Source organism: Sylvia atricapilla, chromosome 10 (genome assembly GCF_009819655.1).
Source record: "Sylvia atricapilla isolate bSylAtr1 chromosome 10, bSylAtr1.pri, whole genome shotgun sequence".
NCBI classification, from domain to species: Eukaryota; Metazoa; Chordata; class Aves; order Passeriformes; family Sylviidae; genus Sylvia; species Sylvia atricapilla.
The window spans coordinates 9,224,542-9,239,099 of record NC_089149.1 but is presented as its reverse complement, the minus strand read 5'-3'; the positions used below and the strand labels follow the sequence as shown (position 1 = coordinate 9,239,099).

The 14,558-nt window shown below is 41.1% G+C and overlaps 1 protein-coding gene across 1 annotated transcript in view; it reads left to right on the top strand.

Annotated features, from left to right (window-relative positions):
* Nucleotides 1-14,558, top strand: part of DIS3L2 (DIS3 like 3'-5' exoribonuclease 2) — a 182,616-nt gene that overhangs the window by 51,912 nt on the left and 116,146 nt on the right. The window contains exon 7 of the mRNA XM_066325906.1: nucleotides 5,816-6,050. Coding sequence (XP_066182003.1) covers nucleotides 5,816-6,050 — 235 coding nt within the window. The remainder of the gene's footprint in view (nucleotides 1-5,815; nucleotides 6,051-14,558) is intronic.

Below are 14,558 nucleotides of genomic sequence, written 5' to 3'. Positions count from 1 at the left end.
GAGGGAACACGCTGTAACCTGGATTGCTTTGGTGCAGCCTGAAGCACAGATAAATGAGTGAACCACTCACGAATGAGGTTTATTGGTAGAAGCAGAAAGAAGTTGAGTTGAGGTGGCTGTTTTGAGATATGAATGTTTTTTCTACAGTTAATTCTGTTTCTTGTGCAGCTGCCTGACAAGCCTGGATGTAGGGCTCTCTGCTCAGATTGGACTAAACATGGATGTTCAGTCTGATTATTTGAATTAACACTGCAGTAAAAACATACTTTGCAGGTTAGCCTGAGCAGAGAAGTTGCAAGATTCTGGAAAGGGCAGGCAGGCTTTAGGGTCTCAAGAGGTTTGATGTCCATACTAAAGATCTGTCTTGATATTTTGTTTTCAAAACACAAGCCTTAGATTTCATTTGTTTCTTTCCCACTTCTCACCTGATGCAGTGGGTGCAAGTCAGAGCAAATTCTGAAAAGTCACAATTTCCAAGAAGCCTTTGTGTACTCGGATCATTTATCCTTTGAATCCACAAGCAGGATGGTATTGTAGTGACTGCTGTGACAAAACTGTGTGTGACATCTGGGAACAACAGAGTCTATTGGGGAGAAACAAGCAGTATTTTCCTAATCAAGAGGGAGAGATTTTAATATGGATGTTTGTATGATTATTGCATCCAATGTGATGTCTGAAATGTAAACTATAATGTGCTGTTAATGTAAAATAGCTATCCTGGGGGCTGTTAGCAAGTGTGTTTCCAGTGATTTAGAATTAAAAGATTGTAATGAAAAAATCCAATCCCAAACCACAACAAATCTCTTCAGTATAACATTATTGTTATTTTAAAAGTAATGCCATAGCTGCTCCTACTGAGACTAGTCACTTTTACTGACTTGTTGTCTTCCCAGTAGTATTTGGTGTATGTGGGATTATGAAAATAAGGATGCTTGGGACAGGTGGTTTTTTTTCTTGCATGTGCTATCTTTTCTTTATTCAAGAAGGAGCTAGAGTGAGCCAGCCTTTGTTTAGTTACTCTTTTCAGAAAAGCAAAGCTCTTCCTCACAATATTTATGGTAGCTTGGCTCTAGTATGTATGTATGAGCTGTGACAGCATCCTCATATTAGCCAGGCTCCTTTCCTACTCCCTCGTGAGGGAGCATTAGGGAACCAGCTTTTAAGTGAAGCCTGTTTAATATGGCAAAAGCTGGGGGCCAAATAGATGCAGGTGTTCACAGCGCTGGCATGAAATGTGGTGTTTGTATGAGTGTTGTGGTAGCAACGCTCCTTTTAACGAGGGGATGGTAATTTGGTCCAAAGCCCCTGTTTTCAGCAGTCCTTTTGAAATAACCACTTTTAACCTGTTTCTGAGACTTGTTGCTTAACTAAGGCTCAACTGCAGAGGACCAGCAGCTCTGACCTAAACTTTGTGTCCCTACCCAGTGTTGAGCATAATGATTTTTGTTTGGTTAAAGCAGAACTTGTGTTTGATCAAAGCATTTTTTAGAAGAAAAGCATCTTACCTTGGTTTGCAAACCACAGAAGGTAGGCTTGGGCTAACACCTTATTTCCCTTATAGCTGTTCCCCTATTCAGTCCTCCCTGTTTAATGTGAGTTCTTGGTGTGCTATGAACCTTCTTCAGCTCCCACTTGCTGGTGAGTTGACTCCACCTTTCTGTACAAGCATGAGGAGGCTGTTTGTCTGTCATCTGTCTGCCCCAGTGAGGAGAGTTTTATCATTAATGGCTTGTCACTTCTAAAATGTTTTGGGCGAGTTACACATTTTGGGTTTGAGTTTACAGGGTTTTGACTGACTTATATAGAAATATAATCTCCATTCTGCCTCAGTATCCTTCTGGAAATACTCCTTTTAATACCAGCTTTTTGAGTAAGATGAAGAATTTAACTTTTATTGAATCTGTGTCCAAACCAGCTATAGTGAAGATAATTCTGCTTTCTTACCTGCCAGATACTTTCAGCAAAGGAGGTCTCTTTGTACAAGGTTCCATTAAAAGGAGTGACCCCACATGGAAAGTTTTTAGCAGTTTTTAGTCGTGCAAGGTGCATTCATCCGACTGGGTGTGGTCCAGCAGTCATGTCCCTTCACAGATCTATGAGGATTCATGGATTGCTTGTAAGGATCAGAGATGAATAAGAAATAAAAGCAAACGTATTAGTGTCAGGCTTAAACACTTTGGGGCTTGGTACATTTATTGTAAAGAGCCTGGGGTTAGCAGCTCAAAGATTATTGAAAGCCACTGGTCACTTTCAGCTGTTTCAGCTTACTCAGAAGGCAGCAGCAAAAGCTCTATACCTGGTCTGAGAATAATCAGGGCTGGGCTTCGTCTTTGTGTGGAGGTTTAGGTGGAAAGTCTGTGAAAAGCTGAGATCTGACAGGACAGATATGAGATTGGTCCTGGCAGTGGAGGCCATTTCTTCTGTAGCACAGGAGGTAACTCCTATGCTTTTAGATGCACAGGTTCCCAGTTCAGTTTTCTATTGGAACAATTTTTCCTGAATAAGGACAATTGGTCGTTCAATTGCTACTTCAGGACTGGGCTGGATGCTCTGCTGTCCAGGTTGTACTGGTCCATGCCAGGATGGTTTTGCCCACTAACTGGTTTTTATGGTTGAAATGGAATTTTCATTCAAACATCTTGTGTTCTGTCAGCTATAACTTTACAAACTAAAGCAGTCACCAGCAGGGCAGAAACTTAATGCTGATTCAGTGATAATGTTTGTTTTAACCTGAAAGGAAACTTATTTGAGCACTGTCTTCAGGATCAAGCATTCAAACAAACAATTGACTTTTATCAAAATGTTTATTAAAACTTGTTTTACAACTATCATTAAAGAGCATGTAAAAATAACAACCATAAGGTTGACATTTTACTTCCCAGATCAGGAAGTTAAGGTCCTTTAAGGGCCTTTAACGATGATTGAGTGTCAGTGGGGTCATACATTTCATGCATATGTAACAAGGGGAATCTCATTTTTCTAAGTCCATGCTGAGTCAGCTGCATTGCCAGGGAATGGAACTGTGTACTGCACATACATGATGGACTGAGCCAGTTGTGTATTTGCTTTACTCTGTGTCTGTGATCAGAACTGACCTGTTCTAGCTGTGTGCATTAGGCCATGGGTAAGCTGGAATACTGTTAGAAGAAACAGGAGAGTGCAATATCATCAGATTCTTGAGTCTGAGATTCCACTTGTAAGAAATGCTTAATATGTCATGGTTGGATTTTCTACTGCTCACAGACAGAAGGATACTGCTCTTTGGAATCTGTGTGATGAGCTCATGTTGGCCAGCACCTCTGATTGTCTTAAATGGAGTAATTGTATCCACTGAGCTCCTGATTTTGTGAAGTCTTATGCAGCTTTTCAGTCTTGTGATGTACAGCTTCCCTAATTTTTTGGTGTGATATGAGAAATTTTGGGTGAAATTCCCAGCTCTGTTATGTATGAGGTCAGCCTAAATGATCTATCTTGGCCATAAAAAGAAAACAAATCCTGTTGCCCAGGCTTGCCAGCATCTGGACATTTTGCTGATCTACTCTGTGTGGAAGTGATGATTTTGTGCACTCTGGAAAAATCCTTTTGCAAACTCATAAGGAAATGTGTGACTGGGGGTTTAGGTAGTCACAGCTGGAGTATTGTGCTGCTGGTGGCAGCAATGTGTGTCCTTTAGCTTGGGGGAAGCACAGCGGTTTTAGCATTTAAAATGAAATCTGTATCTGCTTCTTTCTTTAATAATCACATAAACTCTTCAAGCATAACCCTTCCAGTGCCACATCTTTAGAGAAGTGTTTATATTTGGTGTTGTTTGCTGCTTTACATGTAGAAAACGTACTGATTTAGGACCAAGACCACATCTCACACTCTCCAGAGAAAGACTGGGAGAGAAAAAAACGCAGGCAAAACTTGAAGGGGTTGAAGGAAATGAACTCCTGATGCAGTTGCACACTTGCACACATCTGCTGCAATTGAAATTTAAGAGCTGAATACATCCACATCTGAGCATGGTAGGGTCCAAACATTACTGTTGAGGCTGGTTTTCTTTTTGGATAGGTACACTGGCAGAGTCACTAGCGTGTGGAGCCTTGTCAGCTCTCTAATCTAATAGATTGTTCTTGCCCAGACCATTGTGTGTCAGTATTTTATGTACCAAATGTAGCCAGGCTTAATAATCAGCCATTTTCCCACCTTCTGCCAAACTTTTTTTCCTTTTTTGTTGTAATTTAATGTCTGAGTCAAAATCTGCTATGGTAACAAATTATATACATGTTAAAAAATGAAAATAAAGATGGGAAGAAGAGTCACAAAAGGTAACAAGAGTTCAAAGCAATGTCATTTGAGTTTTTATTTTTAAAGACTTGAATTCAGCCCCATTTTAAAATTGATTTTATTTCTGTTATGTATTGTGAAAAGCTTACAAAGAAATGGATACTGCTTGAAAGCATGACTGTAGCTCTTTATATGTAAAGCTGTGAAAGTATTCCCTGTACAGGCCTGATTTTGATTTATTTGCTTTTTAGTTACTAAAGAATAATTTGTGGAGCTTTTTTAACTTATATTTTCTTACTTGGAACAATTGCCTTCAGGTTGCACCTGTTGAGGTTATTTATGTTTATTTCTGGCAACTATATAATATATATAAAGTAGGTTACAAAAAAACTGTTTCTCTTGTTTTATTGCTTTTCTTAAAGAGCCCTTCACATGCGTTGCTGGTGGCACGAGTTGCTGCTGTGATGTGTTGGGTTATGATGCTGAGGACTGGGGACCTTGGAGGAGCATCTCCGGGGAATTCCCTGCCTGGCAAACACCAGCACCAGCTGGAGGGGAGCTCAGTCAGTGGCAGGGCATTGGAATGGAGTTACCCAGTATCTCTGTGATTTTATGTTTAGTAGATCATTTCTTACTCTGTACTAGTTTTCATCTCACTCTGAAGTACCATAGCTTGAGCGAAACAAACATTTTGGAAACTGAAACCTGGATCTAGGTTCTCCAGCTGTGTAGGTGTTTGCAGCTCACTGTTGGTTGCAGGAAGGATGCTGGTAAAGGCTTGTGTGTCCAAGGTATCAACCACTTTGGTTATTATGTCCTGAGCTGGGGCAGTTTCTGCCCCTGTCCCATGCAATGATGGATGCCATCCAGGTTTGGTGTCTACTTAACTGGGAATTGGGCTCTTCTTCAGCAATTTGATTTAGAGATTTGTATAAGTAATGGCAATAACTGAGTGCTCTTAACAATAAAAACACAGGCTAAAATAAATGTAAAGCTTGGTGCCTTAGCAAGGTGCCACAGTCCAGTTCTTCCACAGGTCACAGGCACCACGTTCTCTAATCTCTGCTTTTTCAGTCTGTTCCTAATTGTGTGGAGGAGCGTTGACATGATCCAAGCATTCAGTGGAACTGTCTAAGTTTTGGGACGTCCTGGGATGATTAGTGTATCTTGGTGAACAATGGTCTAAGCAACCTATTAAATTGTAGTGTATCCTCCTCCCTGCCTGTGTTTACTCCTAACTTGTGCAGAGCTGATTAGAGGCTTGGCAGGAACTGTATGGTTATGCTCTAGATACACTTTGGATACATTATTGTCACAGTTGAGGTATTGCAAAAGCTATGCCGTTCCAGTCTTTATCCTACTGAGGTACCTCTTTTGATTGTGCAATATCTGTGGCTAATTACACGGCAATTGCAGTGTGCCACCAGCCACCCACAATTCATTGTCAGCTCCTTGGGGATGCAAATGAAAAAGGAAAGATAATGTTTTCTTTCTTCAGTCCAGTGATTTAGCTTGCCTCTGTTTTTTTAATCCCCTGCTCCTTCAGGTAATAAAGCCAGATGGTAGTGACAAAGAAGCAGAAGTCTCACATGAATCAGACGTCCCTGAGGATATGTTGGGGACTTGCATTCCACAAGAGACAGCGAAAGGCGATGCTCAAAGTCCGGATGTCATTATAGAAGCTCAATTTGATGATAATGATGCAGAGCATGGACAAGACCACTTGCAGGATACGTTGACTGATGACATTAAGAAACTTTCCCTGGATACTGGTGAAAAGGGTGAGTAGATCAGATTGCTGATTTTAGGCCTTTATTTGAGCAAACCATTAAAGTGTTACTTGGCTGCCTCACTTTGCTGCGAGATATAAAATACAGGCATAAAAGCTTAATGCATTATCACTTCTATCCCTTTCTGCTAAACTCACTTCATGGTTTTGAATGGATATTAATGGCTGGGGTTTATGTGGTTTTGATTGGTGCAAAGTAAATCTGCGAAACAGAAGTCACACCTTTAGATTTGCAATTCTTGGGGCTGTCTGGGGATGGCTGGTTGCTGTTTAATTCAAGATGCTGCTGTAGCGGTTTCCTTCCTTTCAGCTCGGCTGGCCAATCTATGTGTCTCAGTTTGGGATAAGAATATATTTCCTCGGGGGCAGTTAAGTTTGTTGCTGTTTTCAAACAGTTCAGTTATGAGCAACTTAAAGATTTGGTCTGTTTAAAAAGAAAATGGCACTAAAACCTAAAGCCAATTATGCGATCTGTTTTGAAGGCAGACCTATTTTGTTCTGAATCTGAATTCTATCCAAGCCATCAAGTGTTGCTTAGGGCAAAATAAAATAGGCTCCCCTGTCCCAAAACTTAACGCTTATGCAGCTCTTTACATGCCCTTTCTAGCATTAAATCCGTTTTTGAAGAGCTGTGTGTTGAAAGGATTCTGACAATTGGCACATTTAGCATGTGCCTTCAGCTGCTCATGAAAGGTTTGCTGGGACAGGTCTTCTTGTGTGCTCCTGTTGCTGGCCCCAATTGTCTAGAAAAGGTGGCAGTAACTTAGGACCTAAGTAGTTGTTGGACTCTGACAAATCTTGGTGGTGGCTATAAAGCTGTCCTATTTAATACCTCGTGTTTTCTTGAGATATTTGAAGATGCACAGACTCCTGCCTGTACTGTTGGTAGACTTCCATTTTTCACATCCATCTGTTAATGAAACAGGAAATAATATTTGAATGGAAGTGTTGTAGTTTTTATGACCAAGCACTGGTTTCACCTCATGAATGGAGCTGCCACCTTACCAGTTTGTGATGCTATTTCCTTCTGGGTATCTCCACTGTTGAATTCCTGCCAAGGCATGTGAACCAACTCATATCTTGTTCCATTCCTTTCCAGGATATAGCTTGATTTGGGAGTTACTCATCTTGTCTGTGGATGTTTTACACAGGTGGTTTTTAACCCCAGCTGTTTTGCAGTCTATTGCAGCTGCTCACCACTGGGCCACTTTGACTCAACAATTCTCCTGAGTCACAGGTTGTGTCTGTTGCATCTGTGTTGCTTCTGATAGCAATGCCAAATTAAACATTGTAGAAGTACATCCTAGTTTGATACCAGCATCTAAAATAAATAGAGGCTTTAGCCAGTATTTTACTTTAGTTGTATGACTGTTCTTCAGTTTAAAGAGTTGATCAGAGGTGGGTTTTTTTGGTGCATCATAGTTCCTTGAGATGCTCTGGAGTGATCTGTGTTGGAAGTTATCAAGTCATCTTGCAAAATCTGTGCCATCTGAGTGGGTTTTGCCATTTGGTTCTATCTTTCGAGATATTTGTAGGACAGATGTTAGATCAGTCTGCACAGTTGAAATCCAGCTTTTCCACTGCAGTTGCCTAAGCCAGCTGTTTTCTTTTGTTTTCAAGGCTTTTCCATGTTCATCCTTAACAGGCCTTGTGGCTGGTGTGGATGTGCCAGTCAGGTTTCTGCTGAGTTTGTGTTTTGCTATCACTTCTTTTAATATTTGCTTCAGCTTCTTTGGCCCTATAACCCATATGGAGTTTTCCCTACTTTCTTCTTTCTCTGCTTTTTAATACCCTCCCTTTTTTATACATATAAAGTTTACAATGCTGATTTTTCTGAAGGTGTTTCTGAGTAGTTGATGATTGCTTTGGCTTGTTTCCTGTCCTTCATACAGTTTCTCATATCATCACTTATCCAGATTTTCAGTCTTGCTTGGAAAACAGCTATAGTTATCCTAGCATCACTGATAACTGTCATGAAAAAAGAAAAAATCCTGCCAAATTCAGCCTTCGCAGGTGTGGCTCAAAATGCTTTTTCTAAAAGCACCAAATATATGCTTTTTCAAGGCAGAACTAAACCTCAGAGGGTAAAATCAGCTGGACTTGCTAAGGCCATCCAGTGGAATGTGGTCCCGGCATGGGAGGCAGATTGGAGAGCTGGGCTGTGCTGAGTGGAGGTGCCCGTCCCTGGGTAACTTGGGCCTCTCCTGGGAGAGCTGCTTGGCTGCTGCTGCCAGCTGAACTTCCTGCATATGAGCCTTTTCTTTCATGTTACATCCCTTCAGCTGGAAACAGTACTGCAGTAAAACAGAGAGGTGGATGGAAGTTGGGATTCACAGGGGGATTTCTTCTTGATCCACCAAACTCAGTGCTTTGCTTGCTTTCCCTGAGAGCATTGCTTTGCAGGGTTTTATCACACGGTCCCATTGCATGGCCTTATGCACAGAAGGGAGAAAGAGGAATTTTTTGTGGCCAGCACAAGTCTTAAATGAACACTTGTGATGGGCTTTCTTCCTTTTTTGGAAGGGTTTTTTGAAGGCTTCAGGCTGGCCAAAGATTCTATCAAAGATAGTATATTAATGAAACAAAATTAAGAAACAGTTTATGATATTCTCATGCACACTTAATGTTTGTATTTGCACACATATGTGTGTGTGTGTCTATTTATAAAAAGATCCATTTAAATATGTATATAAAAGACTTACCCAAAATCCAAAATTCAAACTAAACAAAGAACCCACAAGATTTCTGGAGGTGAAAAATATCCATACCTACTTCAATGGAATCAAAAGTACATTTTACTTATTCTGGACCAAAAACCCAGAGCCAGGTTGAGACTGTGCTCGAATCTTTGTTCATGAACACAAGCCCTGCAGTTTTCTGCTCTCAATTGCCTTTTGTCCTTTCTGATGCAGGAGTAGGATTGCACAATATCTCTGCTGGCTCATTTGTTCTGATGCTGATGGTTAGAATGAACCATGAAGAATAAAAGTAGACGTGTCATTCAAATAAGAGCACTCTGGGAGTGCAGACTGTTTTGATGTCTATTCTACCTTGGCCTGTGTCCCATCCCTTCTCATGGCTCTGTTCCTCTTCAGAGCACAGTCACCCTCTCCATCTCTAGTTACACGCTGGGGCAAAGAATTTTGGGGTTGGCCCTTGCTGTCAGGAGCTCTGAAGCATGAAACATTGTGCATACTGATTATGGCCTAGATTTCGAGGGACTGAATTTCCCTGAAGTCATTGTACCTTGGATTTCCTGTGCCTCTGCGGGGCTTAGGGCAAACTGGTAGAAATTGTTATTATACACACGTCTTTGACTCAGATGTTGGATCTGTCTTCACTAAGTGCTGCTGTTTTGAGAGCTGTGCTTCCTGCCTTTCTATTCCTGAGTCCCCAGAAGGAATGGGATAAGCAAGAGGGAAGTCCATGGAAGTGAAGACACCATTGCATTCAGCCTAATTCTCAGCCCGTGTACTTTCTTGTGCTCATAAAAGTGGGCCAGTCTTCCTTTGCTCAAGGATATTTAAATAGAAATTCACAATTGGTGTCACTCTGCCAGAAGACGTCCTGGTCAAACGAGTTTGCTCCACTTATCTGGACTTTTCTTGCAAAGAAGTGGGGTTAAAGATCATCTTTGAAAAGTCTTTAGTTGAGGAAGTGACAGCCATTCTCCTCTCCAGGACCTGGTTCTACACAAAGACCAATATTGCCCTGTTCCACAGTTCAATTGTCTGAATGTTAAGCTTTGGTATTTGGTCTTGAAAAATTGAAAATATTTTTTTCTCTTGGATTTTCATCTGTATTTCCAAAGTGTAAATATCTATATGCTGAACAAACTTTCTGGGGTTTTTTTCCTTAATAAGACAGTAAGAATGAACACCCTGAATAAAGTTTCTCAGCTTCCTTAGTAGTGTCCTTCAAACCCTTTCTGAGATTTCTGTGCCCTACTGAAATGTGGGCAGAGAACAAGGCAATAGCATGCTGGCAATAGTCTGAACCACCAGTAAATTTTTTCTGTACACAGAAAAAATTAAATCCCTGTAGTGCTTGGTACTGACATGCAAGTCCTCTGTGTTGTACCCTGTGACTTCAGCTTACTCTGTGTCACTTCTGTCCACAGAACCTATTCACCAGTCAAAATGACCTTTGCCAGGTCTGTAATTCTTCTTCTTAGTCCTCATTCACAGTGACTACTGCAAGAGAGGTCATGTAACTTTTATCTTATCACTTAGTACTGACCTAGAATACATAACTTCTGTGACTTTTCACTGCAGTAGGAAGGTTTTCTTTATACTCCATTCGAATATGTAATAAAAAATGGATACTCTCTGTATCTCTCAACCTGAGAAAAGTGCAAAATGTTCTGTACAGAATGGTTTATGATGCTGTATCCCTACACAGACTGTGTGTCACACGAGTTTCCTACAAATGTGAGCTGTCTCTTGTTAAATATTGGAATCAAATTTCTCTGATAAAGAAATATCAGCATTTGAACAGTAGCAGCTACTTGCACTCATGAGAATGGCAGCTGTTCTCATAAAAGTGCCTCAGCCCTTCTTTAGCAAAATGATATTCAAATAAAAGTTTGTAAATGGTGTCACTATGCCAAAAGCTATCCTTGTCAAACTTGTTTGCTGGGCTTGTTTCAACTCTTCTCACAGGACATCTTATTACACCAGATACACAAAATATCCTGCTTCCCACAGGGGTGGAAGTCATCAAGGTGGTGCACTGGCTGCCCTGGCAGCAATCAGAGAGTTGTGTTCAGGATTTCCACTTACACCTCCACTACTGCAAATCAGAGCTGGGATATGCAAATGTCTGAAGCTTGCTCGCTGCCTTGGCGTAATGAAGTTTCAACAGAAAGAACTCGTTTATGGGCAGAGTAGACTCTCACAAACTGAGTAATCAATGGATAATGGATAGAGTCAACAGAATTTGGAAGCTGCTGCAGAGTTTGCTCCTGTCTCCTTGTCTGTTCAGCATTCACCAGGTGGATAGTGGTCAATCTCTCTCAAGAGATGTGAGTCAGATGTGACTGTCAGTCTCTAGTAGTCCTGTTAAGGTCAGAAATGATAACCTAAAATTGCTTGGTGTCCATAGTGCTGCTGATTGGAGGCTATATTTTGAGTATTTCAGGATTGCTTGGCTTAACTGAAATGGTGGTGTTTGGTAAGTTCATTGTATGGTTATGTAATAATGGCATCAAGCCTTCATTTTCTCCCAATGATGTTCAGGAGTCAGCGCTTAGAAGGGCTTTTGGATCTTTCTAGCAAAACAGAAAAATGTATTTATAACTCAGAGTTTAGTCTCTCTTCTGCACTTCTCATGTACTTCCGCGTCCCCTCTAGTGCTTTTGTTCTCTCTTTTCTAAGACTGACAAGGTGCCTACATGCCTTTTGTGCCTTCCTCTGGCACCTGAGGTCCTGCAGTTACCAGTGTCTTATATTGGCCCAGGCAGAGTTCAGTGAGTTACTGCTGTTCCTCTCCTTGACCAGGTCAGGTAGGGAAATGATGGTGACAAAAATCTGGATTACGTGCTGAACCTCTGCTCTGCTCAGGCACACCCTTCTTTCAGTTTAGCAGCCCTGATGTCTGGCATGTTTGGAGTCCACCAACATCACAGGCCGCTGGAAGGAACAAGTGTTCTGCTCCCTCCTCTCCAGAGTCTCCCGTTCACTCTAAGTGCTTTCAAGGAGCTTCACTGTTCTTTCCTAGCCTGCAGCTTTCTGGAGATGGATCATCTCCACTGCATAGCTCTTAAAATTTCTAGGCCACAGCAGAGCGAAAGCTCACCAGGAAATCTTCTCAGTTACATGGCTTTTAATAGAAATCCTTGAGGTGGAACTGTCAAAAATCAGATCAGTTTCACTCCGCTGAAGCCTGGAAAGCCAGCAGAGAAGCTGGAGCAGTTTCAGCTACTTGAGACAGCTCTGTATTAGTTTATCCTAAGTTCATGTTTGTGGGTCTCTGGATCTACCTCTTCTGGTTGTTGCTGTAACTTTTCTTAAATGACTGCATACATTTCTAGCAGAATAAATAGTATAGCAACTGAGGAAAAGTGTTTTACTGGTATTAAACAAATTGGGCTTTATGGTTGCTTTGATTAAATGCTACAGGCTGAAAAAGCTCGTTATTCTTTTGTTGTAAAGCTGAAGCCTGCAATGGAAGTTAATGTTGGGAAAGTTCCTTACACTCTTCTTCCCTAGTAAGTTATCTTGACCCCCGAATGACTTCTTAAGTACTGGAAAAAATAAATTACTTAGGCAATTAGGTAACAGGAATTAGATTAAGTTCAGCATATTACCATATGTTTCTGAGTTCACCTATGTTTCTCCTTTGAGTTACAAGTTTAGGTCAAGTAAATGAGAGGGCATGATACTGAGAGTGAATGGTGGGTGTGGAGACAGACAGAGTTATGGTCATTGTTAGCAGCGAGATTTCCAGGATGAAGCAGATTAGGATTCATTCAGCTAACATATTTTCCATGGAATAGTAATATTGGACACACAGACTTTAGGAACAAATGCACATGCAGGAAGGAAGAACATTAAGTAAATAGGCAAAATACTCAATGGAAATTTTTTGTAACGTTTTAATTTTGCTTGTCATTAATGTAATAGAGCTGTATTTCTGTAGACTGCAGCTCCACCTGATTTTTTGTAGGTTTAATTCTGTTCAATAAGGCTTCCAACCCTCTGCTGACCGACTGCTTCTCAAGGACGAGAGGGCCAGGAGGGCTGTGTAGCCGTGCTGTGGTTGTAGTAATGTTATGTGGCTGCTGAGACAGCTACGATCTGATCTGCTGGGCTACACGGCAGATTCCCAGAATTATGTTGATCTTTGCTGTGGATCAGACTTAGAGGGTTCTAAGGGAAAGCGACACTCTTGTCTCATCATTCTGCCATCTCCTCCATCCCTCCTTGTGGAGGTGGCTAAATATAAGTAAATACTTATATGCTTGGCTGCCTTGCGTGACCGAGGGAGCCAGCTGTACTCACCTCTTCACACTGCCTTTGCCCTGCTACTGCAGGTGCTTGTCTGTGCTCTACACATCTGTTATTAAGCCTTTCCTCTCCCTCTCTGAGGGTCTCTTCCTGCCTGTGCATCTTCAAAAAGCTTGATGCTAATCATCTGAGTCTCCCAGTCTTCTCTTCAGTGTGCCCGTGGGCAGGCAGGTGTGTGTGCTCAGGTATTAAGTCATGAACAGCTGTGGCAGGGTGAGTTTGTTTAAATGAGTATTCAAAAATAAACATCTCTGAGGAGGTTAGTCCTGTTCATTAGACACACAGCTCTGCAAGGAGACAACTCAGGAGTGCTGCACGGTTTGGAGCTGCTTTGCTTCTTACTGCAGAGCCCTCTTCAATTGTACATGGGATCTGTTAGGCTGATTTTGGACAGGCCATGTGTTAAATTCCAAGGCTGATGGCTTAAGAGTCACAGTGAAATACCTGTCTTTCCTCCACCGCAGGTGGAAAGCTCTGTGTGTGGAGGTACAAATACAAAGTACTGCTTTATCCATGATACTTTCCTAGGTGACCCTACTTATAGGGTGTTTAAAATAGGTTCCAGTTTTGGATGGCACCTGGTACCAAGTGAAACAGCACTTTCCTTCTTCCCTACCTTTCAGTAGGTTTGTGGTCTGAAGAAAAAAGCTGTTCTGTGCCAAGAAACCATCAGTTGCAGAATATGAAGAGTCCTTGTACTTTCTTCTAAATACCAACATTTCCTTCTTGTTATCCCTAAAAATTAAGATTGTAGCAGTATAGTGTAACCCCAAGCAAATCTCTGGGTATGTATATATATTGCTTTTGGGCTGAAGGGAGTTTCATTTCCTAATGTCTGTTGTGTGCTAATATAGACAGAATTGCAAAAACACATCCTTCGTGTGTGTGACACACAGTCCTGGAGATATTTATAATAGATCAGTCTGTTTTAGACCATTTAGGTATTTGGTACTAAAACATAATATACTGAAAACTGCTCCTTGAAGCAGATGTCAGAGAACCTAAGTGTTGTTGCTTCATCAGTAAGTAGTTGGTCTTGCCACTGAACGGTTTACAGCTGTGCTGGTGTCTGAGCACTGAGCTGAAGAACAGTATTTTCTGATGGGATTCTTAAATACTCCCATGTAGAGTAACCCAGCTTCTCAAGTACTTTTTTTTCCTAGCTGAAGTAGCAAACATTGAACTATTTTCTTAAAAAACTTGGCCTTTTCCATTCAGGGAGGGAGATTTTTTTTTTCTTTCAGTAAGTTGTGTTTGAGATCTGAAACTATGATATATTTTCGTTTGCAAATGGATATTGCATCTTTAATTGTATTCTTTTTGGACAGAATTGCAAATTTCCACAGTGACCAATGCAAACCTAGAGAAAATAATTTTGGATCTGTCATAAGTAATCAGAATTCTAGTCTGATGAGTTTTGGTCCACCTTGGCCACCTTTTAATGTGACGGTAATTGAATTGTAAAAGAAAATTTGGGGAGGTTTAAAAAAAGT